Source organism: Sander vitreus, chromosome 14, assembly GCF_031162955.1.
Source record: "Sander vitreus isolate 19-12246 chromosome 14, sanVit1, whole genome shotgun sequence".
NCBI lineage: Eukaryota > Metazoa > Chordata > Actinopteri > Perciformes > Percidae > Sander > Sander vitreus.
In genome coordinates, this window is record NC_135868.1 from 25,215,941 (window position 1) to 25,241,707 (window position 25,767).

At 41.6% G+C, this 25,767-nt stretch overlaps 2 protein-coding genes across 4 annotated transcripts; one reads left to right on the forward strand and one right to left on the reverse strand.

Moving 5' to 3' along the window:
• Positions 1-30: 30 nt before the first annotated feature.
• kdf1b (keratinocyte differentiation factor 1b) lies at positions 31-9,451 on the reverse strand. 2 transcript variants are annotated; one of them, XM_078267059.1, is made up of 5 exons: positions 9,269-9,451; positions 6,686-7,635; positions 5,605-5,691; positions 5,364-5,461; positions 2,824-2,914 (listed from the first exon to the last, which is right to left on the reverse strand). In XM_078267059.1, exons 2-4 carry the CDS (start codon positions 7,614-7,616, stop codon positions 5,409-5,411), a joined length of 1,071 nt encoding a protein of 356 aa, XP_078123185.1. In that variant the 5' UTR covers positions 7,617-7,635; positions 9,269-9,451; the 3' UTR covers positions 2,824-2,914; positions 5,364-5,408. The 2 variants fall into 2 exon arrangements, with proteins under 2 accessions (XP_078123184.1, XP_078123185.1); XM_078267058.1 differs by lacking the exon at positions 5,364-5,461 and having other exon boundaries at positions 31-2,914; positions 9,269-9,450.
• Positions 9,452-11,714: 2,263 nt separating this feature from the next.
• zdhhc18b (zDHHC palmitoyltransferase 18b) lies at positions 11,715-24,968 on the forward strand. 2 transcript variants are annotated; one of them, XM_078267879.1, is made up of 8 exons: positions 11,715-12,582; positions 13,699-13,859; positions 16,795-16,944; positions 17,180-17,317; positions 18,800-18,851; positions 18,956-19,058; positions 20,166-20,275; positions 21,780-22,672. In XM_078267879.1, the coding sequence occupies exons 1-8, from the start codon at positions 12,341-12,343 to the stop codon at positions 21,877-21,879; spliced, it is 1,056 nt and encodes a 351-aa protein (XP_078124005.1). In that variant the 5' UTR covers positions 11,715-12,340; the 3' UTR covers positions 21,880-22,672. The 2 variants fall into 2 exon arrangements, with proteins under 2 accessions (XP_078124005.1, XP_078124004.1); XM_078267878.1 differs by lacking the exon at positions 21,780-22,672 and adding an exon at positions 22,686-24,968 and having other exon boundaries at positions 11,717-12,582.
• The last annotated feature ends 799 nt before the right edge of the window (positions 24,969-25,767 follow it).

The window sequence follows — 25,767 nt, forward strand, 5'->3', positions numbered from 1 at the left end:
ATACGGGGCGAATAACAAGCAAACAATGTCTTCCTTTTTGTTTCACTTCATTAACTTTATTTTTACAACGAGACATCAGTTAAACAATGGGTTACTGTCAACATAGTACCATTAGTAACATAATGCCAAGCATTATACTTTGGAATTCAGGAAACCTTCTGAGAAAAATCTTATGTGCGCATGAAAACAAAATGCTAAAACTTCAGCGGATCATTCAACCAGTTTAGTAAATTAAGAAGAATGTTAGGACAATTACAGTTTATGTGACACAAACGCATGAAATCACTTCATCGATAGTCTAGTTGCATTTTCTGCTTGTTGGTCGAAACATGAGCAACCAGTTTCACACCATTTCATTACAACCACGCACTGATGCTGCAGCCAAATTTCTGACGCACTAAAAATATACGGTAACACTTTACTTGAAGGTATCTACATAAGAGTGACACGACACTGTCATGAACACATGACGCTGTCATGACACATGAACCCTAACCCTAAACCGAATGACACTTACTGACAGAAGCGGTATGTCATAAACGTTTATGACTTGTTTATAATGTTCATGACACGTTCATAACAGTGTCATGTCACTCTTGTGTAGATACCTTCAAGTAAAGTGTGACCAAATATACTGTTTATTATCTGTCACAAAATACTTAGAATTAAAAAAATGGGGCACGAGAGGATAGATCCTGGGAGACAAGAATCTAGAGTTAAGCGACAGGTTTTGTGTGGATTAGCTGCCCAAGTGTGTTAACTGCAGCCATTACAATAGGGGCCATAAGCTAATGCTGATAAGAAGACACACAGACACAGACACACAGACACACAGACACACACACATACACAGCTAAATAAATTCCGCTGAGTCAGCTGGCCAAATTCCCATCAGCGCCCAGGAGCAAACACACTCACACTTCACATTGTATGATCATAAACACATTTTAACGTTAAAAAAAAAAAAAAATCTAAACTCAAGGTCCGCTTACTAACTTTTTCCGTAGCTTTCTGCTCATTTTTTTCTCATGGGATAACAAACACATTTTATTTACTTACTTTCTTGCCAAGAGAATACTACTCTCATATCTGTATGGCAATCTCGGAACCCATCGGCTATCTTCATATGAATGCAGATAAATAAAAAAAAAAAAAAAAAAAGCTAATAGAAAGCTAAAGACGATAGACGATTATCTACATATTCTGCATTCATATGCAGATATCTGTTTAGAGAGATTATCTGTGTGGTATAAATACAAAGCTAACGCCCCCAAGTGGTTAGTTTAGCTTAGCATTAAGACAAACTGTGGGAAACGGCTAGCCTGACTCAGTCAAAAGGTAACAAAATACTCCTATTAGCACCTTTGAAGCACACTTATTAACATGTTATATATGATTTCAAATATGTATAGAAGCAAAATTGTAAAAACGACAAATTGTGACCAAGAAATAGTCTGGAGCATAGCTCCCTGAAAAAAAACACAACTTGTCGGTTTTACGGTTTGTTTCTGTGTGGAATAAACAAACAACATATAACGTGTTAATTAGCACGCTTTTGAGGTTTAGCTAGGCAGATCTTGTTACCTTCGGACCTGTCTCACATTGCCAGACCTTCCTCCACAGCACCGCAAAGGAAGGTCTGGCTAGTCCACGCAGCATTCTGGGATGGGAGAGAAACGTCCTCTGGTTTATTGGCATTTCTTTTAACCAATCCCAATCGTCTTGGGCGGTGCTAAGCGCCGGACGGAGCAACTTGTTTTGGTGGAACGTGTGTACGTTCAAAAGTCGTTTTAGTCGTGCAACAGAAAACTCAGATTGGACAGATAGTCTAGCTAGCTGTCTGGATTTACCCTGCAGAGATCTGAGGAGCAGATAACCGTAGTCCTCACAAATCCACCGGAGGTTAGAACGCCAACACAAAGGCCGGCCGAAAATGAGGGACATCCGGCGGGATTTCCGGCGGCACCGGAGCAATCCCAGAAGTGGTACGTCGTGGATGTAGACTACCTTCGGACTGAACGAGCTAGCTGCTGTTTCCAGTCTTTATGCTAAGCTGTAGCGTGTAACTCTTTCGCAAGAGAGCCAATAAGGAAATTTCCCAAAAATGTCGAACTGTTCCTTTGACATCATTCTTATTTCTAGTGTACTACCAGGCACACATAAAAGAACTCCACTCAGTATTACAGGATTATGAGCCATAATGTCAAACTGCCTTCCTCTTCCTGACAACTGTTCTTTCATCCTTGCACACTGTTGCCACTACACCTCTTTTATGGCAAATTCTGAAAACTATCAGAACATCATTTCTGATCATTCATCATATGTGAAACATAACCACTGAATTGAAAGCAATGCATAGTTCAAAATCACACAAATTAGTTTACAATCAAATCTATGATGACGACAAGATGATGAAATGTGCCCCCTCCAAAAATCCAAATGTCCTTTGCATAACAACAGCAGTCAGGTTTCATGAACATAACTCAGTTCTCCTTCAAAAAGGACGAGGGGATGGTTAATCGGGGTACAGTAAGAGCCACACAGATCTGCCTGCAGGGTCCAGCTTTCAAACACACACATACTATATATCAAGCATAAATATCTACACACAGAGCCATGAGTTCCCTGAAGTTCTTCAGACAACGTGAATATTCACATTTTCTTTTTCCACGGCAAGGCCACGGTCTCTACAAAGAGCTCGGCTCAGCCAGGGACTAATGTGCAAGGAGTGTCGCCGTTTAATGTCCCGCGTTGGGACCTCGTGGACACAGCATGACATGAAATCATTTCAAGCATACATCGCCAGCGGTGGGCAGAACTCATGTTCTCACAGAGGCGCGAATCAGCGGGACGCCTGAAGAATGAGTGTCTCTGTGAGAGGACGAGTAGGCTGCTGGAGAAGCAGAAGTAGGATCTGTGGGGGACAAAAAAAAAAACACAGGGTCATTCCTCGCACTTCCCTGTTCTCAGAGCACTGCAACTAGAAACCACTTCACCCTCACACCTGGGATATTTTAAGAGGTAAGAGTTCCTCCGATGAATAGATGATGAAAAAAAAAAAAAAAAACAGGAGAGCATTTATAATAATGTCTTCCGGACTTGGGGCAAAAATGTATGGACGCCCATTAGTTGTTACCGTCGTAAGAACTATTCTTCCTGGGGTCCACACAAAATATAAAACAGAGCCCGATCGATAAAGGATTTTTAAGGCCGATATCGATACAAATATTTGGTGATTTAAAAATCCGATATATAGGCCGATATATATATTTTTTAAAAATCCAGAAATGAGTAACAAAACAAACATATTTCCCTTAACTTAGATAAACCTAAATTTGTAGTTATTTATGAGTCCACACTAAAATAATATGATAATGCAGTTTAAAAATAAACTGAACAGAGGAACATCAAAATATATGAAAGTTCTGATAAATAAAATGTGTAAAAATACAAACTTAAGTCCTTTGAACAAAAACACAGTAACAAAAAAATAAATAATCAAAGAGTGTTGCCAACAGGGACGTGGTAGAGCGCCCTCTGGTGGACAAACTATGCAACGCCAACACTCAGAACATGGTTGAAGGGGGTTTCGTCTGTTTTTCATTTTATTTTTTAAATATTCATTTATCGGCCATTATAAATGCCGATACCGATAGTTTGGAAAATGCCTAATATCGGCCGGTATTATCGGCCCGCCGAGATATCGGTCGGGCTCTACTATAAAACTAAACAAGGCATTCAATGTGACAGTAATACTTCCATATTGTCAATACAATACATAAATACAAAACTATTTAATTAATAATTCCACATTATCAATAAAATACGGTTGTACTGATGCCTTCACGTTTCCTTCTCAACAAACGTTTGACACAAGTAAACAATGGACCTTTTATCACGGCAGACATGTTGACATGTCATAGCAGGACAAGCACATGTGTATTCAAAACCATTAATGATGGCTGCATTCCACTTAGGAGAGGCCCTGGTGTTGTTCGTGCTGACTCACTGAAATAACTTACTGGGACACTTGATGGAACTGAGCCATAGTTAAGGTTCTCAATTTCAGCTGGGCTTTTCCTACTATGACAAGTCAACACGTCTGCTGTGAAAAAAAGGTCCATGGACACGCTGTACCGGTCGGTGTAAACTAGTGGCAGTACTCGGGCAAACAACACAACATGAATCCACATTCACATCCCCACTATCATACACAGTTGAAGGTGATTTCCTTTTATTGTCCTTATTCCTTTTTATTATTTAATTGAACTCCTTTTAAAACTGATCTCACTTGCAATCTGTGTTTAACGCAGTGCTGATATGTTCCAGTCTGACATCGCCCTGTACATTACCGTTTCCTTTATGGCATTAGTTTTAGGTAAAGGTACTGTGAAGCGTCCCATAAAGGCATGTCTGGTGCCTGTCGTGTGTGTGTGTGTGTGTGTGTGTGTGTGTGTTAGCTGGGAGTACCTCGCATTAGGGCTGCGCAGTTGATTGAATTTTAATTGCGATTCCGATTTTGGCTCCCATCTATCACAAACATAGAGTAATGGATCATTTTGCACGTTGCGCTTCGCAAGTAAACTCTTATTTTGTCTCGTGTTCTGATTGGGGAACAGTTCAAACGGGAAACATATGAAGGGAAATTTGACAGTTTGAGGTGTACCAGAAACCGTTGTGCAAGGCACACGGATGTAAGCGCGGCCGGACCTGCTATCAAAACAAAGAACACGTTACAACACGCACGGAGGGAGTGTGACCCATTCTCTGCTCTGGACGCCACACTCTATCTTGTCACAGCAAATATTTGTTTACTGCTATATTAATGTTTTGAACGCTTGTGTTGCATGCCTTGGGAAGAACTCAGCCAGAGGGCGGTGGCATTACGCACGGCAGTTCACTGTGTTTACCTTTATTAAATCTCCTGAAAAGAAAAAAAACGACACCAGGCTGCTCCGGCATCACCATACCGACCTCTACACATATCAGACTGCTCGGTTATGACGCCACTCAGCCAGACATTTCTCCGTTCTCAGTTGTGAAGGACGGCAGTGCGCTGCAGCAGGGGTGGGGCTAGACGGGGGCACCCGCCCCCCCGAAATATTATTGCCCCCCCCTCCCGGTGACCCCAGGTTCATACGGTACAGCTGACGGCGACGACATCATATCCGTTTCCAGCAAAACAGACGGAAAGCAGAAAATGCAGAAAATCCATGTCATGTAGGTCTTTACAAATGAAATAAACGGCAGACTGACTGACTGACCATGTGATGTGCATTCTTTTTAGAAAACAATTAGTTAAATCGGCACCCATGTAAACTCGAAATCCGGACAAAAGCATGTATCGTCCCCGCCCTACAAACCGGCGTCGAGCTCTTTCTGATAGAAACAAGCTGGTATCAGCCGGATCAGCGAGATGTGGGCAGCCACTGATGGCACAGACATGCGTGACGGACTTCCCCTGTTATAACAGACAAGTTGTGTAAACAACACAAAGCCACCAACCCAACTAGAACTACATCCTGTTTTCATTAAAAACAGAATGAAGTATGAATGTAACAGTATACCGTGTCTGTAATAACCTAATAAAGAGAGATTTCTTACCTCCATTGGTCCTCCACATCTCTCTGGCACACTTGTCGGAGGAGGTCAGTTCGGATATTTGGATGTTTGGATTTGATTTGTAGTCATCTGGAGGCGACAGAGAGTAATGGTTATTTGTAATGTAATGGTACCAACTGCTATAATTATTATGAATCATATTTCTGTATAACTGTATCAGTGTGTCTGTGTCCCAGTCAGCAGCGGCAGATGGCCGCCCACCTAGAGCCGGGGTCTGTTTCTGCCTGTAAAAAAAAGACGTTTTTTCCTCGCCACTGTCGCACCAAATGCTTGCTCGTGGGAAACTGAAATTGTTGGATCTTTGTAAATTATAGAGTGTGGTCTAGACAAGCGGTTCTCAAGCTTATTTCAATAATTTGAACATTTTTGTTTAAGCCATGTACCCCCTAAGCAGCGTGACTAATTGTATATAAAGAGGAACAATACAGCGATGTCCATTTAAATGCTGATGGAAAAAGTGAAAAGACTTGGGGGGAACAAATGGTAGAAAGAAGGAAGTAAGGCAAGAACAGGTCGAAAATAGTAACAAAAACTTCGAAAAAAAAACACAGTAGGAAGAAGGAAGGCAACAATAGGGCGACAAAAGTGACACCAAATTCAAATAAGCGACAAACTTCGAAAAAAGAGACAAAAACTGTGAAAAAAGCAGAAAAAAAAACTTTAAAAAAAAGAGACAAAATCTTTGAAGAAAAAAAAAGACAAAAAGGCAAGAATAGGTCAAAACAAACGACAGAACCTTCAAAAAAAAGGGTGACCAACTTGGAAAAAAAGGACAGTAGAAGTAACTGCGGCCTTGGAACTGAAAAACATTTTGCAAAAAATGTCACGTACCCCCTGCCGTCCTCCAAAGTACCCCTAGGGGGACACGTACCCCCATTTGAGACCCACTGGTCTAGACCTACTCTATCTCTGAAGTGTCCTGAGATAACGCCTGTTGTGATTTAACACTATAAATACAACTGAATTGAAGTTGAATTGAATTACTTGATGGCAGCAAAGCGTTTCAGAGGCAACGCTGATATTTGTTTTTTGGGGATTGAAGATGTGAAGAACTAGAACTCACTGTTGTTGCTGAACGAAATGGAATCGCTCTCCTTCATTGTCTCGTTCCCGCTGTCCGACAGCGTCCTCTCTCTCCTGGAGATGTGCGGCCTCCTCTTCGCGCTCTTCCGGGTGCTGATGCGGATGATGCCGCGCACCAGCCGGCACTCGGCCTCTTGCTCGCCCATTTTGTGCTCCTCTGCCAGGGAGTTGATGAGCTGGTTGATGGCCTTGCTCTTTCTCAGAAACACAGAGTCCGAGGTGCACCGGGCCAACTCTTCGATCTGATACTCAGAGTAGAGCTCCAGCAGCTTCTTAGTAATCAGAGAATCCACGTCCTCCTCGCCATCCTCCCAGTCGTCAAACCCCATGGACTCATGCAGGGACGCGTGCCTGGGCTGTGTTTGACCACCGCGCGGAGGCACATACGACGGAGATTTGGTTTCAACGTCTAAATACTCTCCCGGACTGTCGACTTTGACTCCGGCGATGCGGACGTCCCCTAGCCAGTCCGTGCCGTCCTCTTCTCTGTTGTCTCCTGGGTTCACGGAGCCGAGGCTCACCTTCTCCGGTTCGTCTGGGGAGCTCTCGTTTGGCGCCAGGCATGGAGCGAGGACGGAGCGCTGGCAGACCCTATACAGGCCGCAGGTGAGCACGCTGCACACAAAGGTCCTACAGCTACCTGGAGGAGCGCAGGGATTGCAGGTTTGCGTCGCAGAGGGAGGCTCAGCTGAGCCAGGGATGAAGCCGATGGTCTCAGACTCCTTGCCGTTAGCATCTTTCAGGTGAGCTTTGTGGACTGTCTTTGGCTCTGGAGTCGGGAGCCTGTCTTCCACTGGGTCCACACAGCGCTCCTCATAGGACGACCTCTGGCTGTGGCTCCGGCTGGGTCCATACCTGGAGCTGCCGGGCCCGGAGCTTTGTCTCAGACTGCCAGGGCTGCCGACAGACATGACTTACTGCCTCCAAGATCTGGACAAGCAGGGGATAAAATGAGGTCAAAATGAATCAATCAATCAAGGTGTAACTAAATGGTGTTGAAATTAGGTATGCACCGAATCCAGGATTCGGGTTCGGATTCGGCCGAATATTGGGCTTTTTGACGGGGTTCGGTTTCTGCCGAACCTTAGAAATTTTTTCTCCACCGAACCAAAGCCACACGGCCAACCCGCAATGCCGACCTGTCCCGCGGCGGCAAGGACCCCAAACAACACACAACATCGCCGCTGCCAAAACACCTGCGCGTGAAACAGCCGAAAGAATACGAGCCGCGCTTGAAGGAATCTACAGACAGCGGCCAAAACGCCGCAACCCCAGGTACGGCAAAGGAAGGACAGCCACGGCTAAAAACTTGCGTTAACCAGACAGTGCGTCTCCCGGGCTGTCAGCAGTTCTCTCGGCAAATGAGTCTCCCTACAGTCGGAGCGGAGCGACCGAACGGCCGGCTGCTGCTGCTCGTTAGCTAACGTTAGCTTTTTAATTTCCCCCACCCAACATGCCTTCATCATACACTGGTTAGCGGAAATTTGCCAAACAGAATTGTCACTCATCATGGCGATAGCGATGTGCTTTTAGAGGCTGTGGACGTTGTTTACTTCATTAATGTGTTTACTGCGGATGAGGATGAGGATGGGAGTAGGATTCGGTATTCGGTTTCGGCGGAATCTTAACCAGGGGATTCGGTATTTGGCCGAACCCCAAAAATCTGGATTCTGCACCTAGTTGAAATCGCATCAGTAAACAAGATATCAAAGCTTGCGAAACCTGCAATCACTTGAAGCCACCTGAGGGCATCTCTATTCAAGACAATTGAAACGACTATCCCCAGGTGGCAGGTAAAGTAACCCAACTGGTTCTCTGGAGGATGTGTGAGCGCACAGTCAAAGACAATTATCAATCAACTAGTATGTAAAATGTCACTCATATTTGCCATTGCAACTGTTCAATGAAAACAAAAAATGTTATATGAAAAGGTAAATAAAATTGTATTCATCCACAAGCGAACTGCTGCATGCAAAGAACCCATCTCCTGTGTTTCCACTGTGACGCTGAATCAACACAATCACACCACATTAAATGTATAACTATAGGAAGTTAATGCCACCCTTGCTTGCTTGATGGCAGTTATTATTGCAGCAAACCTATGTATTGTTTTTGTGAGATAAGAAAAGCATGCACCTGCCTGTAGGTTGCATCATGAATGCCGAGTACAAGATAAAGTCTCAATGAATCTGAAGTTATCTTCGGTTATGTTTGACCGGGTATGAATATTCATTGAAAACATATTAAGCTTTAAATTGCCGTATACACAAATGGCTTTCCGTGACATGGCGTCATGTGTTGGGACGAATGTTTACAGTAGTAAACATAGTTTAAAGTAGTGAAAGATAGTTATATGAGCCATAGCTAATGAACAAAAAAGTGAGAAGTAAATTATATTTTGCGGGTTTCCCCCCCACATGTATTTCCACTAATATTAAGATACACGTTACCGTTCGACACAACCACAAACCCTTTAGCGTATACAAATTATTTTCACTTTCATGGCGACTTTCTCATCGCGGCTCTTTCCTCCATTAGAGGACTTACAGTAAACATTACTCACAGTATACACGGTGCGTCCACAATTTGACTTCCGAATTAATGTTGTCTTCACCACCTTACATTAAACATTTCTGTTTTTAATCCATTTTGAACGTCCCATATATCAACTCCGCTGAAGAATGTCCGTTTCAGTAAAGTTTCGACCAGATCCGTACCTGAGCGTCAAGGTAGAGGAAAGCACCAGGTAGCTACAACAAGAGGTTGGACTTCCGGTTATGACTTCAAAAATAAAACGCAAGTTAAATCGCCACTGTGATTTTTACCTTAGAATTATGTATTTTACGTATTTACAATAGTAATAACACACTGCGAAGGCATTTACATCACGTATAAATTAGCCGAGAAGGTTGCCAACATATACAACATTTTCATAACATAAACCTCCAAAACCAAAGTCAACATAGACCTTTATTTTGAAATTTTGTCCGGTGTTATACCAAGTTCTGACTGCCTTCCGAGAATAGCATAATATGATATGATATGACATACCCATCGCGGGAGCGCGCACGGCAAAAGCGAAACCCTGGCTACAATTGACATTTTAATGATTTCTAAGATTTCTAAAATTAAGTTTTTAAATTTGGAAAAATTAATGCCAGGTGTCAAATTCACTCAACTAAAAGTCGATCAAATATGTAGGCTATATGCAAATGTATATGTAAATATACATATTATGTGCTGATAACACCATTTCCTTCCTATCACAGTTTGAGTCGAAGTGTCCAACTGAGTGTTAAGGAGTCCATGTATTATTGGCAGTAGGTAGGCCTACTGATTAGCTGCCCAGTAGTGCGTCCCCCATTATTTCAGTTTAGGTAACTATGTATGAAATTCAAGCTGTCAAGCTGTTACCTGCTGAGAACTGCATCCCCTCCTTTATCAGACAAAGGTGAGTGTTACATGTATGAAATGATCACTAAGCCAAAGCAGACCAAAATATGTGCTGTTAGAACCATTTGACTCCCAGGTATGTAGAGAGAAAGTGGTTGCAGTATTCCACAGAGGTGGGTTTTGCCTATTATGGTGCATCCTGCATTCTCTTCCTGTCTTTTATTGATTCTGCCATGATGTCACCAATAAATAAACCTCCTCCTGACTCTCTCTGTCACCTATCTGCAGCTACTTCTCATCAGCTATCAGTCCCAGTATAGGGCAGCAGCTCACAGAGTGTTTGACAGATTGTCTATTTTCCTTTTTTGATTATGGTTTTCCTGTATGCCTGCATGGTCTACATCTCCCTTTCTCAGCAGCATATACAATTAATGCCTAAATAATGCATTGAAGCACTTTTATCTTTAACCGGAGCAGGTTTATTTGTGCAGAGTAAAACGCATGAAGATAACTTTGGGCAATAAGGAGTCGAAATAAATGAAAACAACAAACATTAAAAATGTTTAGAATGAGATTATACTTATAGCCTACCACTAATCTGATCTGGCATAGCCTATAACGGTACTGAGAATATTATCATCCTCATCTCGGCCTCATCTTTATTATGGTTATCATACTGTGCTTACAATTGCTCCTACATCCTGCATCACAAAATAATTTTAAGTGTGACATAGCATTTTCTAAGTAGGCATAGGTGTGGCGTAAATGTGACTAGAGTAAATTGCAGCTGCGTCACAGTGAATGCGGCTGCTTATCTAATTAACCAGTTTGTCATCATTCTGGGAACATGGACTATGGCGTTATTTTAGTGCCAAATGTCGAGCTACATTTGAAAATGAATTGAATGTATAGGCTATAGCAGTCATTAATTAGGCTACTAAAGGAGTCTATTTATTCCTCTGACTAATAGAACGCTGTGGCATGTCACCAGTTCTTTTATTTTTTATTTTTTAGAATGTATCTCCTAGGAGGATCTCTTTATCAGCCTGCATCAAGGGCCGGCGGGGAGAAGAAATACACATTGACCCATGAGGGGGAGGCGGGCCCTTCCATAGGTAATTTGCCTGTTTACGTAACTTGCGTAGTTAGCGTATTTATTTGCCGACCGGCTCTATTATAAACTCTCTTGGGGCACTTTTCAAGCACTTTTGGTGCACCGCTTGCTTTGCAGTGTCTGGCTTTAGCTGTACACGCTCCCGCAAGGTGTATACAGTAATCGGCAAACAGACAGCACTCGGCATAACACCCCTCTATAAAGGCTATTGTTGATAACTCCCGTTCTTATGCATCCAGCTTTCCTCGCTTGATGAACCTACTTCAAGCAAGTCATCCACAGTGGCTGTAGGCCTATTTGCTGGACATTGCAATATCCTGGTTAAATTGTCAAATGTTTCCAAAGCATTTGACAGTTTGTAGACATTTGACATTTATGGGAAAAAATATAATAATGAAGTGCGAGAAATAATACATTATCATATAATGTCACCGTCATCATCATCATCATCATGCCTTAAACGGGATGCTTTATTAGGACATTTGTTTTGAAAGAAACCGGATATACACCTTTTCTTGTGTTAAGCTTGACAACAGCTAAGGTTAGTTGACATGCTAACCCTAACCAATATAACGCTAATCACGAATGTGTCGGGACTCTTTGTAGGAGAGCACTATTCATCAAAATTACGAAGTTTTAGTGCTCCTCTTAATTTCTGCATAGGACCTCTGGACAGTAACAACATGTTTGCTATGTGCAAGACGAGCAAGCTAACAAGCTAGCAGTGGTAACGGTATTTTTGGGTTCACTGATGTTTTAATAGTCTGCAGCTGGCTTCTGGCTTCTGGCTAACGTTAGTTTGAATTGCACACTGAACAAGCTAACGGTGACCAGTGGCTCAACGCCTGAATTTGTGCATGACGTTAGACTTTCTGGAGCCGGGATTTAAAGAATAAGTGAAGAGGCATGGAAAGTAAGTTACCAGGGATGTAATTTCGAGCACGGGCTCCTAGGGTTATTTACAACCGGATAACGTTATATTATAGGATACGCTTGTTTGCTCCGTGGAATGACGACATCTGCTTCATTCGGCTGCCTCAAACACAGGCGTCGGTGATGCTGTCGACCGCTGGTCAAATGCCCCGCTCGTCCGAATTGGGACAGAGCACCCAAACTTCATTATAAACCATGACAAGCTGCGAGTATCAACAAATCGACCCCCAGTCACTTCCGACGCCGACCCCGGCCCCTCATGGAAACGACCGTGACAAGAGAGAGGAGCCGAAAAGACCGAGGAGAAAGTGGCAAGTTTTCCCCGGAAAGAATCGTTTCTACTGCGATGGACGGATCATGGTGGCCCGGCAGAGTGGGGTCTTACCCCTCACTCTGGGCCTTATTGTCATCACCAGTGGATTATTCTTTATATTTGAGTGAGTTCGTGTTTCATATTGGGTCAGCGATTCTGTCATATCACCTCTGAGTTCAGTCCTTGTTCTGGGGAATATAGCCAATGGACGATAATTCCCCTTGGGGATCCATCTATCCATCCATCTATCCATCCATCCACAACAGTAACGTTATATTAACATTTTATTAGATTTAACTCCTGTCTGATGTATTACCCGTAGGTCCAAGCCGAACCGTAGAACAGGTTCTACTGATTCATAAAAAGTCTTTTTTTTCATGTTTCACAAGAACAATATATTTACTATACACAGATCAACAGAAAAAGGTCAGATTTCATAATGTAGTCTGACAAGGTTTGACATTTACAATTGGCCTTACAATGTGTGGATATACATCGGACCGGTAGTACCGGTCAAAAGTTTAGTTTAGAAATTTCCATTACAGACAGAATACCAGCTGAGATCAGTTGCATTGTTTTTTTTAACCAGGGCAGCAGTTTTCAGATTACATTATGTGCTTACATAATTGCAAAAGGGTTCTCCAATGTTTTCTCAGTTAGCCTTTTAAAATGATATCAGATCAGTAAACAGAATGTGCCTTTGGAACATTGGATGAATGGTTGCTGGTAATGGACAATGTAGATATTGCATTAAAGATCGGCCACTTTTTGCAACAGTCGAGAACCCTTTTACAATTATGTAAGCACATAATGTTATCTGAAAACTGCTGCCCTGATTAAAAAAACAATGCAACTGATCTCAGCTGGTATTCTGTCTATAATGGAGTGGAATGGAAATTTCTAAGTGACCCCAAACTTTTGGCCGGTAGTGTAATCGGTTCTGGTTGTGTATAAAATAATAATCTGTGCAGCTGTTAATAAGACATATGAACTAGTGCTTGAATATGAAAATTGCATTATTTCCATCATAGTGTAAAGTGTGTTCTGTCTCCATGGATTTCCGATGGTGATTAAAGACACATAATGTTAATTAAAACTACATCCCCTGCTGGGTGAAAAAGAAGTAGGCTCAGTTATACTGTATGAGACCGGGCTTTGTCTATCCATTCGCAGCCTTTGATCTGGTCCGCATGTCTTAGTTATTCATCCTCTCTCTGTCTGTGGCTGCCCCATGTCACAGCTGTCCCTTCCTGGTCAAACACCTGACCAGCTGCATACCTGTTATCGGAGGAGGCCTCTTTGTATTTGTGGTCATCACCTTGCTCCAGACCAGCCTCACTGACCCCGGCATTCTGCCCCGAGCAACACCAGATGAGGCTGCAGACATTGAGAAACAGATCGGTAAGGGCCAACTCAGTCACAACTGGGGTCAGAACTAGGGTTGCACGATGTTGACAAAATGTATAAAATATATATATATTTTTTTTAAACGTATGTAAAATTACAAAAGTTGCGGGAAAACGCATCAAAATAGATTCATAACAAATAAGTTTTCTTACAACATGAGGGTTATTTCAACTGACGGTCATATTGGACTGGTCCAACATGAATAAATAAATAAGGACCATGTCTACAGAACAGGACATGTTTTACTGCTTGGACAGTATAAAATATATAAATAAAGAGAACAGGACACTACTTTTCTTTCGCTTCTCTGATTCGTTCCGTTTTGTTGTCTCTATCTATTTCTTCACTTACACTGTAACTCTGTTGAAATATGCACACACGTGGTACGCTCCATAGGGTTCGTCACGTAGCGGACCCGTGCGCTGACGTGCAAGTGGCACGGTAACTGGCCAATGAAACATGATCATTACAACGTTTCAAGCGGGCTCTAAATCAAATCCAACTAAGCCACGCAGCCAACGGACGGGACGCAGCGCTCCACAAAATAAACAAAATATTGCCATACTTTCGATATAATATTGCGCAACGTGATATCGCGATAATGACATTGAGTCGATATATCATGCACCCCTAGTCAGAACTATGGCCGTCTCAAGTGCTTTTGACTTTGATATCCAATATATATAAACGAAAATGTAAGTTTTTTGGTATTCCTGCAAGCTTATGGCCCTGAATTTAGGCCACCATTGGCACGAGAACTCTCCATGTGTCCTGTATATTTCCTTTAAAAGAAATGCCATCCCTAAACTCAAACTGCCTAATTAAGCTTAGCTCATGTCTTCACAAGTTACCCCCTGCTCAGCGGCATCAATTATGTCAAACTTCAAGGACATCTTATTTCTGTCACTGTCCTAGCTTTTATACAGTTTATTTGGCTTCCGAGCACAAGCCCCAGTTGAGGTTGAAGGCATTGTTCTGCTAGCGTCGGCTTTTTTTTTTTTTCAAAAAAACTGAAACATACGGCAGATTACTAATGACTAATACTAATGAGCAGTCACCAGTTATTGTGTTGCCAGTTAATTTTTAAAGACGGTGAATCCTTTGACACATTAAAGGGCCTAAGTAGAATTTTTGAAAAGACCCATTTGCCGTGACTCTGTGTCATGAACGTCGCGCTGGCAGCCATTAGTGGGATCTTTTGTGGAAGAAGTGTGTCCTGTTGAGTTTTGAAGTTTGGAGCTGAAGATTTCCTCGCCTTCCATTTTCAGTTTTAAGTCTTGCCAACGGTATCTTTGCTTTTTATATGGCATGCATCCATATAATGACCTTTGTGTCTAAAGTTGGCTTGTGCATGCACCTTGTTACCTCCTACTCATCACCAAAGTGATGATGTAAGATGTTCATATTACCCAACTGTACTGCTGTTGTACCAGCTATTTTTGAACCAGAGACTCTGATATAAGTATTAAATATTTATTTACCTATACCACCCTATCTTAAGGAAATGCTTTGGACATTTAGTTTGACTCAGTATTCTTTAAGTGTTAGGCTGAACGTAATCAATGCCCAATACAATGGAAGGATGTGGAAATTGGAGAAATCCAAGCGTAAACAAGAGCTGCACAGCAATTTCATACCTTTTTCTAAGCAGGTTTTGTGTAGCCTACCGCCTAGTGTGTCCACACTGAAAAGGTGACTGAAGTGCAGTACAGTTATGTAAATACAGTTATGCTTGGCGCTTATGGCTCCGCTCTATATAATGCTCCCTGGACCCGCCACGCCGCATGCTAAGCTGAACCCCCCTGAGTGAGCCAAAAGGAAGACATTGAAACCCATTTTAAACTCTGAGTCATGTTAGGACTCTGAACTAGAGCTGAAGATGGGTCCCGTTGGGTCCGGGTTGCGCGGTAAATGAGCGGTCAGGTGATGCGTTTCGATTAGCGCGAAAATGGATGCTGACGAGGTGAAACGGGGGTCTGCCTCCTGGAGGACTTACTTTATTTTTGTTCCATCTTCCAAGTGGCCTATAGCCTACCTTAGTCATGCATAGATGATGTTAAAAAAAATGGCGTAAATGGCTCATTCTTGACAAAAGGCAAAAAGAGCTGTGTGCGTGCGCACATTTGAATGTCGGGCTGTAAACGGGTTCGGGCTTTTTAAAAAGCTGTCAATCAAAATGTCCTTGTCGGGCTCAGGCCGAATTCTGTCGGGCTTGGGCCTTGTTGGGCCGAACTTTTAAGGCCCGATTACAGCTCTACTCTGAACTAGAAAGGTGGAGGCTGGGGTGGTGGAGGCAACGTGTTGCCGGCAGCAGCAGCAGCAGCAGTGAGTGAAGCAGCGTCAGTGTAGCAGGGACCAGTGAGGAGGGAGTTGTATTTAAAAGGACCGCCTTGATGTAAGACTGGCTGTGATTGGTGTGTGTCTGACAGGAATGGTACTGGGCGTATGACTTCCGTGTCTGTTGTGTTCAGACTCATCTTTTTTTTTTTTTTTAAAGCAACACTAGAGCACTACCCGATCTGGCAAACTTGCATAATGTAATGTAATGGACAATTCCGCTTCCAACCTGCAGGGAGACCGAAGCGGGAACAGTGATCTAGTGTTGCTTTAAGAGCAATAAAAAGGGGAGTGCATATATATCTGACTGCTTGAATTTGTCGATGAAAACCATGTGTAGCAATATATAATAATATTGAGCATGTGATGCATTGTTATATCGAATCCATTCGAGTCGTTTACAGGATCATCGTAATCGGATTGAATCGTGAGAACAGTGACGATTCACACCCCTGGTAGTGTACGTTAAATGGCAAGTGTTTAGGTGCTAATAATAAAAGGCCAGCCCACTAACACTTCAGATCAATTACTCAGCTAACTCCGATTTCAATTTCGTCCCGTTGTTTCTCTTTAACTGTCCTCGCCTCTTCAGACAACACTGGAAATGCCAGCTATCGGCCTCCGCCGCGCACCAAGGAAGTCCTCATCAACCAGCAGGTGGTGAAGCTCAAGTACTGCTTCTCCTGCAAGATGTTCCGGCCTCCGCGCACCTCCCACTGCAGCCTGTGTGACAACTGTGTGGGTGAGCTGTGGAAACACGCTGACACGCTGACATTTACACATGATAAATAGAGGCCTCAGTGAACGTCATCCCATGACTCTGGTTCAGGCTGGCCTGACGTTATTGACATATCGGGGTTAGCACTTCCCAAACCGTAGGAAGTATTCCCTGAAATGAAATCGAAATGTCAGTGCTGAACTCTCCTCTGGTGCGTTTTTTTTTTTTTTCTTTTTTTTTTTCTTCCCCTCTCTTTCAGAGCGATTCGACCATCACTGCCCCTGGGTGGGGAACTGTGTGGGAAAACGCAACTACCGTTTCTTCTACACCTTCATCGTGTCGCTCTCCTTCCTGACGGCGTTCATCTTCGGCTGTGTGACCACACATCTAGCACTGAGTACGTGTTTTTGCTCTGGTTCGCATGTTTAGAGAAAAAACACACCTGGCTCAAACAGCACCCGCATAACTGTAAGTGTTTGTTTTGTGTCGCTCGGGCTACCGGCCGGGCGGGTTTTACCACATCCGATCAGGTGAAGTGTCTAATAAGGAAACTAGAAGGGCACCCTGAGACCGCATGCCCTATCTCACAATGTTAATGCAGTGTGAAGTTTCCCAGTCGGGAGCTAATTTTTCAGTTTATTCCAACACCGCGTGAATCAGGGTTCCCGGTTAAAAAGTCTAAAATTCTGAACTTTAAATTTAAGGCCTTAACACGTCTTAAAAAACGGCCAGATTTTCATCTGAGGTCTTAAATTTCATTTAGTCAGGTCTAAAAAAGGTCTTACCCTCGTTCATTTCCAGAAACGCTGGCTGCAGAAAGGAAAAAGTATGGAGTCGTAGCCTACAAAGCGGAGCTCCAGAGTCTTTGCTCAGTAACAAAACCAGCAGAACGCTGCCCTCAGAACGTTGGTTCGGTGTGTTGTAGTTCTTTCCGGGCGATATTGGTGTTGGTACGTACGCGGTGATAAAACTACGAATCCCGTGACAAATGCAATACCTGCCCGCAAAATACGTCTGCGCCTCCTCCAGAGTTTGTTCAAGTTCGCCTAGGCCTACGTGTGGAAAATGGGGAAAGTGTACTTTTAACGAGACATGGCTAGATCACAGCGATTTCCGCTGTTGGATACAAGCGGTACCCAGCTCCAGGGTGTGAAGCCGCTGGAGTCACTCAAAAAATGTTTTTTTTCAGAATTTCTTTGATTTGAATATTTTTTTGGTAATGCGTCGTGTAGGTCTTACATTTCAATTAAAATGTCCTAAAAAGGTCTTAAATTTGATTTAGTAAAACCTGCAGGACCCCTGATGAATGCGGCACAAACATTCAGCACCATTCAAAACACATCTCGCAATGTTAACACACGTTAAAAATGATTTGTGTATCCGCTCTGTGATTCGGATCCGCTCCAAAATTGAATGGGATCTTCCTTGGCCCAGGCATGCTTCACCATTCCACCAAGTTTCAATAAAATCAGGCAAGAAGTTTTTCCGTAATCCTGCTGACAGACAAACCTACAAACCGAGCCGATAACATAACCTCAACAGAGGCAAATATACAGGTGTTTTCAGTTTTTATGTGACCGTATTAAGTGTCTGGCAATCTGAACATATTTCATTTGAGCTCCACTCTGGTATCACTGCATCAAGGAAATAAACTGCAGCTGTTGGTTTTTGGAACTGCACACTTTTTTTCTTTATTTTTTTTCTTCTCTTTAATTCAATTTTATTGATAGTGTCAAATCATAAAAGAAGTTTTCGCAGGCCACTTTACAGATAGAGTAGGTCTAGACCCCACTCTATAATTTACAGATAGACCTTGACAATTCATGGCCTTGGAAACACTTTGGGCATTGTGTCCGTGTTGTTCTTTTCTCTGTTTCAGGGGCTCAAGGTGGAAAAGGCCTGGTGTTTGCTCTGCAAGAGAGTCCGGGCAGATATCCTTTTAATCACAAACGTGTTTAAGATTTCTGTCTGTTTTTTTTAAATTGATTTCTCCCTCCTCCAATATGCCGATGCTCTCCTTGACTCAACCTTCCACTGCAGTGGAGCTGGTGATATGTTTCTTCTCAGTCTGGTCCATCTTGGGCCTCTCAGGCTTCCATACATACCTGGTTGCTTCCAACCTCACCACTAATGAAGATGTGAGTACTGCCTCGAGTTGAATTTGTTATACTGCCATAGAGCCCGACCGATCGGCGGGCCGATAATATCGGCCGATATTTGGCATTTTCCAAACTATCGGTATCGGCATTTGTAATGGCCGATTAAATGAATGTTTAAAAAATAAAATAAAAACGGAAGAAACCCCCTTCAACCATGTTATGAGTGTTGGCGTTGGTTATTTTAGTGAGGATTCAAATAACTAAAAATAACTAATGTTAGGGAAATCTGTTTTGTTTCTGGAATTTTTAAAAAAATATATCGGCCGATATATCGGATTTTTAAATCGCCAAATATTTGTATCGATAGCGGCCTTAAAAATCCTTTATCGGTCAGGCTCTATACTGCAATTACAGAGTAGCTGTGAAAGTGATTTTTCTTGGTGTCTTGTGGTACAGTAAGACAGATTGAGTTATACTAATATGACACTAATATCACATTTGAATAGAATTTCAAGAAATGGACATGGAAAAATGTGTCAAATAATACGTACGAATGGCTTATTGCAGAGGGAAGCGTCTCTTTGCAAACATACAAAGACTTTGAAACATTTTTAGGAGTTAATGAATACTTCCAAATCAGATCACCTTGGAGAGATTCTCAACCGAAAATCAAATTATCCCTCCTGTTGTCCTCGGGTCAAATTTTACCCATTTTCAAAAAGTTTCTAGATCAGAAATGTGGGTTTCTTTCAACCAAATTATCAAAAGAAATAATGAGGAGGAACGCTCTTCACAAGTTCAGCACACTACTTTCATTGAATTTGGGCGTTTTAGTCTATTTTATAGCGTTTGAAAAAAAAAAAAAAAAAGTGAACGTCAGAAAAAGCGCCGAAAAAAATTGGCAAAATCAGAAAAAGTGAAAAAATTTTTTTTGAAAAAAGTGACTAAAATGTCAAAACATTTCCAAAACCTCGGGAAAAGTGTCAAAAAAAGACAAAACATTGAAAAAAGTTTAAATATTTACACAGAAAAGCAAAGTTGCACGGTCAACGGGAAGACAACACAAGGGTTAAATGTATGTTGAATAAACCAAGAAACTGTGAAATGTTGCACAGTTACTATGTTTTACACATCTCTCTGTTCCAGATTAAAGGCTCCTGGTCAGGGAAGAGTGGAGAAGGTGTCACCAACCCATACAGCCATAAAAACATCTTCATCAACTGTTGCTCTGTGCTCTGTGGACCCATGCCACCCAGGTCAGTCTGAAATCTCACACACGCTTTGAATTACTGAAGCGTGTCCCATCCAGACACGGGCTCCAGTTGGGTAACGCTTTAGAATAGCCATCACCAATAAATGGTAAATTGATAGTTAATTACACACTCGTTAGTAGTTATTTTACTGTTTACAAACGATGAAATGATAATAAATGTTTACTAATTATTAGTAATGCTATAATTTTTTATTTTAACAGCTTATTGATGCACACATAATAACATTGTATTATATTAAAAATGTTTTAATGATGACCGAGTGATTTATAAACCCTATGAAAAATCTTTTGTAAACCGTCAAAAAACACGATTTATATGTAGGGTTGGGTATCGTTTGGGTTTTTTCCGATACCTGTGCTAAATCAATACTTTTAAAACGGTGCCGGTGCCTGAACCAAAATATATATAATATATTTATAATGTCTATAATATTAAAAAAAGTGCACAAAATGACAGTTGGCGACATTAAAGAACGGCTTGTTTATTGCTAAGGCCATATGGTTAAAATTAAATGATTGATTAATAATGTAATAACTTATAACAATGACTTATTTCACCAGTAATTTGCTGGTAAACGACAAAAACAAGCACCAGATGGGAAAAGGGTATTTTACAATAACTTTGAATGCACCACAAGGCTGGCTAGTTTCAAGTGAATGCACCCTCTGTGTTGTTTTCCGACAACAGCAGCTGCAGTCAGACTGTTAGGTCCCGGTGTTGGAATCCTCTACAGGGAAATACGGTCACACTTTACACCGCTTAATGTAAGCTGTCAGCATTTTAACCATTGTGTTTAATCCAGCTACTAGCTAACGGTGCCGTAAAAAAAAGAGTCGGGCACCGAAATGAGGAACCGAAATACTAGCATAGCTTTATATATTATAAATTTTATTATTATAATTACAATTTGGCATATCCAAACTAAATCAACAATTACATTAACAGACTGTCATTGCTCCTTAGGACCTTAGCTAATGGTAGCAATTAATTAGCGATTATGTAAAAAACAATTGACAATTATGTTAAAATTGTTACAGGCCTACTTGTTAATGGTTAAAAACTATGTTGTAAAGCATCTATAAACATTATTTAGATAGCTATCATCAGTGCACAAATAAAATAATTATCTATTTTATAGCTTACCAATAAATGATTTAATGGGGCAAAATGAATGTTACTTGATGCTAGGCCTGCACGATAAATCCTTATAAAATTGCGATCTCGATTCACCCCTGTTCGCGATTGAATTTTTAAATGACTGATTATTTTTTTCTTATTTTATATTTTTTTCTTCTCCTTATTGAAAGCATTTTACATTAACATGTTTTAATGATGTTAAGACATGTTCAAGGAGTTCAGATAGAGTCTGTATCAGGGCCATATTTAGTTCAATATGTTATATGTCACTATTTTTGGTAGCCTACTGTACTTAAATGGCCAGTATGTACTTTATTTTCTGTATTCATTGAAGCCTCTATGTTGACAGGCTTGTGGTGATGCGCAATGTGCAATGGTGCCAAAAAAGAAAATCTATATTTGGTACTGTCAAATTAGTTTTGTTTTGTCATGGTTCATGTGTGCAATAAACATTACACTTCGTGAGGAAAAAAATCGTGGCAGAGAATCGTGATATCAATTCTAAGCTAAAAAATCGTAATTCATATTTTACCCCGAATCGTGCAGGCCTACTTGATGCTTTATAAACCACTTATTAATCATTAAGTAATTATTATAAGCATTAGTTGTAACTTTATAATAGCGTCCAAACAAAACAATGTTCAACCACTGACTTTTTTGACAATTACTATCTGTCTAAATTTATGAACACATGATTTTATATTACACTAAGCTAAGCTAAATTCTAACATTACTAATATTTAGTGAACATTATACATCATCTCATTGCTTAACAGTAAAAGAACTGATAACTAACGTGTAATTAACTATCAACTTACCATCAATTAATGATGATAATAACATTGGCTGCATTTAGTTTTATTGATGTATCAGATATGCATTTTAATATCATATTTCTGTTTAGCATGACAAAAAAATCAGACTGCCTTGCATGTTGGATCATGTCCTGATGTTTATGTTTAGATGCTTTATCATCAGCTGATCTGTCAGCCATTTGTTATGACTAATAGATTAAGATTTGTTGAAAATGTATACTTGTATAAAATGTTCAAATATCATCATTACGCCCCAACCGGCTCTATGATAGTGATTCAAATGCATGTTTCTCAGTTGCATGTGTTAGGGAATGCAAGAAGAAGTTTGACTTGTAGTTCAGCCGTTTCTGTGCTCAGAATGGAGACTCATTAGATGTCTTTCTAAAAAAGAAAAAAAGATGAACATGCACACGTATCTTCTTTATTTCTGTCTTTTTCAGCTTGATCGACAGACGGGGTTTCCTGCCCACAGATGAATCTGTCCAGACAGCCGGCGCGGGCATCGAGCTGCCCGCTCTGGCCGCTAAAAGCGAGATAAATGTGGTAGGAGGGTCTTCCCAGCCGGCTTCTGGCTTGCAGGAATCCCCCTCCCCTGTGCCTGCACCCCCTCACTCCCACCAAAACTCTTCCTCTGTCTGACTGAAGCCTTGTTGCCGGCTGTAGCTCCAACCCAGCATCTGTCTGCTGCCTGCTGCCGACTGGGTTAATCCCTACATGTACTGTGTTTACACTGCAGTCAGAGCTTCAGCATTTATTACTTTTCCCTCAGTGCAAACTAGATTTAAAAGCATTTTTCAAAATAGTTGAAAACGTGGCGTACACTAGCATCATTTTAAATTAGTTTGAATCGAATAGAAAAGCAGGTTAAAGGTGCTTTTTAGGCTACAACATTTTTTGTCACACACAGCAAACATCTCCTCACTATCCGCGAGCTGCCTGTCCCCTGAACACACTAAAAAAAAAAAAACGCGGTCTCTCTAGACAGCCCAAGCTCCACAAACGCCAACAAAAACAAACCTGCCAACCTGCACCACCAAAAATAACAAACACTCTTCCAGCGTTCCAGCCAATAACTGACAAGAAGGATTTGGGGGTGGGGGTTGGGGGGTTAGTGCGCGGAAGCACGGAAGGGAGGGGGAGGGGACGGGATGTGGAGGAGGGGGGAGCAAGCTAGCCTCATTTTGTTTGAAAATACTTCGAACGTCAACAAGAAGTGCCGTCACCCAACATCGCTTAGAGCACCTTTTTTAAAGGAATACATGAAACTTTTTGGGAAATTGGCTTTTGTTTCTCTCTCCAGAGAGTAAGATCAGTGTCAATCTCACGTCTGTGTGTTAAAGCTAGCCTATGAACGTTTGCTGAACGGCGGCGCAGTAATGTCAGTTATGCAGCAATAGCCCTTTTAGGCTTGCTAACAGTAGCCACCGCAACTGGTCTTTCCAGACTAAGTCAGGCTGTAGCAGCCGTGTGTTTTTATTTCTAATGATTTCAACTTGTTATTTGTGAGAGGGAGCTATTATTTCTTTTTGAAGTACAGAGTTGGAGTCAGGACTGTGTTTAGCATAGGCTAGCATATCTCTGGCCAAAGTGAATCAATTAACCCACAGCAGCCCTGAAGCTCACAGATGAACACGTTTTCTCTTGTTTGGGATTTTATGGTGAGTAATTGAGCTGGAACTTTTCCAAACCGGACACTTTAGAGGTGTTGCCAGGCCTGGTTTTCCATTTGGACGGACCCAGACTAGCTAGTCTCTTCCCCCTGTGTTCAGGTCTTTGTGCTAAGGTAAGCTAACCGGCTGCTGGCAGCAGCTTCGTATTTATAGTGCGTTCCATTTACCTCGGAACTGATGAATGATGTTATGTGTATTTATTATTGCATTGCCACATTTTCAAGTGAGTTGTAAGGACCTCAGGAAGAATAGCACCTGCAATACAGGAGCTAATGAGGATCCTAAATAGTAATTGGTGTTTCTGACTCCCAAGTACAAATGGAATGCACTATTAGAGTACAGACATGAGAGGGGTACCAATCCTTTCATCTCACAGTATTTCTGTAGTCTGTATATATATATATCTATTTTTTATTTATGCTATCTAATGTTTTTTTTAAATCACAATCTCCACCTCAGTATACCTCAGCTCATGTGCACTGTGTCGACTCAGGGTGTTCTATGAGGAAGGAGGAGAGCAGGAGTTGTAAGAAGTGAACTGTTTTCAGCTCGTCGTCCTCCCTGGTTTTCTCCGACTGCGCGCGATATAAAGGGATGCCTGGAGAGTTTTTGTTTACAAGACGTAAACTGCGGTTCAGATTAGAGTTGCAGTCTGAGCCACGGTACTCAGATATCAAGTGGGAGAGTAGCTGCTGTTTGGCACTGCTATATGGTTTACACCGAAATAACAAACACTGTGTGTGTGTTTGTTAGTGTTAGTTACTATATTTGTGGGGTCCAAAAACCGGGGAATACAGTATACTTGTGGGGTCTGCACAGCCTTGTGGGGCCCAAAATGCTGGATCCCACAATGTTAAAGGGCTGTTTGAGGGTTAAGACTTGGTTTTAGGGTTAGAATTAGGTTATGGTTAGGGTGAGGGTAAGGGTTAAGGTTAGGCATTTAGTTGTGATGGTTAAGGTTAGGGTAAGGGGCTAGGGAATGCATTATGTCTATGATGGGTCCCCACAAAGATAGTGAAACGTGTGCGTGTGTGTGTGTGTGTGTGTGTGTGTGTGTGTGTGTGTAAAAAAAATAAAATAATTCTTTTTGAATTCAGTTGATGCACTGGTGAAGCTGTGAGGAAAGTTCCTTGTTTTTATTCTGTGTTGGTTCCCTTTTCCTCCTGTCTCATGTGAACAGTCCTATTTGTCTGCATATAAAGTGCCAAATGATTTGTGACATCAAATCAACATAGTTTCCCTTCATGCCTTTTTATTACATGTTTTTTTTTTATTTGTCCATCCTGTTTTTGTTTTTTTTATACATATTTCTATTTTGTCAGTATCTGAAATGTAAAATAATAATAAAAACATGCATTTTTGTCCATGCAACTCATCATCTGTGTGTACTCATTTTTCATTGTACAGTTTGTCCACCCTCCCAAATGTACATATTGTGTACACATAGTGTTAAAGTATTTTCCAAGGGAAGAAAAGCACCAAAACTATCAGTACACTCCCTGTGTGTCTCTTCACCCGGTCCTAACTTGCCGTTCTGTCTCTGTGCCTGTGTCCTTCCACCAACACTAGGAGGTGAAATGTCTGGACTTTGCAGTGTCCTGCACTGGCTGATTAGCTACTGTTAGTGCCGCTTGGTAAGCCTGTTTAGAGAAGGGGAAAGGGCGAGTGCAGAGTCTTCCGTGCCCGCCGCTGTGTCTGCATGTCCTCTCGGCTAGCTGCTGGCATGGCTTTATTCATGCTGCTGCCATGTTGAATACATTCCACAGTGCGTAATTGACCACAATACAGTGTGTACTGTATGTCAAATGTATTCACAATATACAGTAGAGCTGCAATTATTTATCGAAAAAAT

Coding starts and splice junctions, on each gene's coding strand:
- kdf1b (XM_078267058.1), bottom strand. CDS start 7,616: ATGTCTGTCGGCAGCCCTGGCAGTCTGAGACAAAGCTCCGGGCCCGGC. Junction 5,692..6,685: donor CATTTCGTTCAGCAACAACA/GTGAGTTCTAGT, acceptor TGTCGCCTCCAG/ATGACTACAAATCAAATCCA. Junction 2,915..5,604: donor GATGTGGAGGACCAATGGAG/GTAAGAAATCTC, acceptor TGTCCCCCACAG/ATCCTACTTCTGCTTCTCCA.
- zdhhc18b (XM_078267878.1), top strand. CDS start 12,341: ATGACAAGCTGCGAGTATCAACAAATCGACCCCCAGTCACTTCCGACG. Junction 18,852..18,955: donor CTGCAAGAGAGTCCGGGCAG/ATATCCTTTTAA, acceptor TCAACCTTCCAC/TGCAGTGGAGCTGGTGATAT. Junction 19,059..20,165: donor ACCTCACCACTAATGAAGAT/GTGAGTACTGCC, acceptor TCTCTGTTCCAG/ATTAAAGGCTCCTGGTCAGG.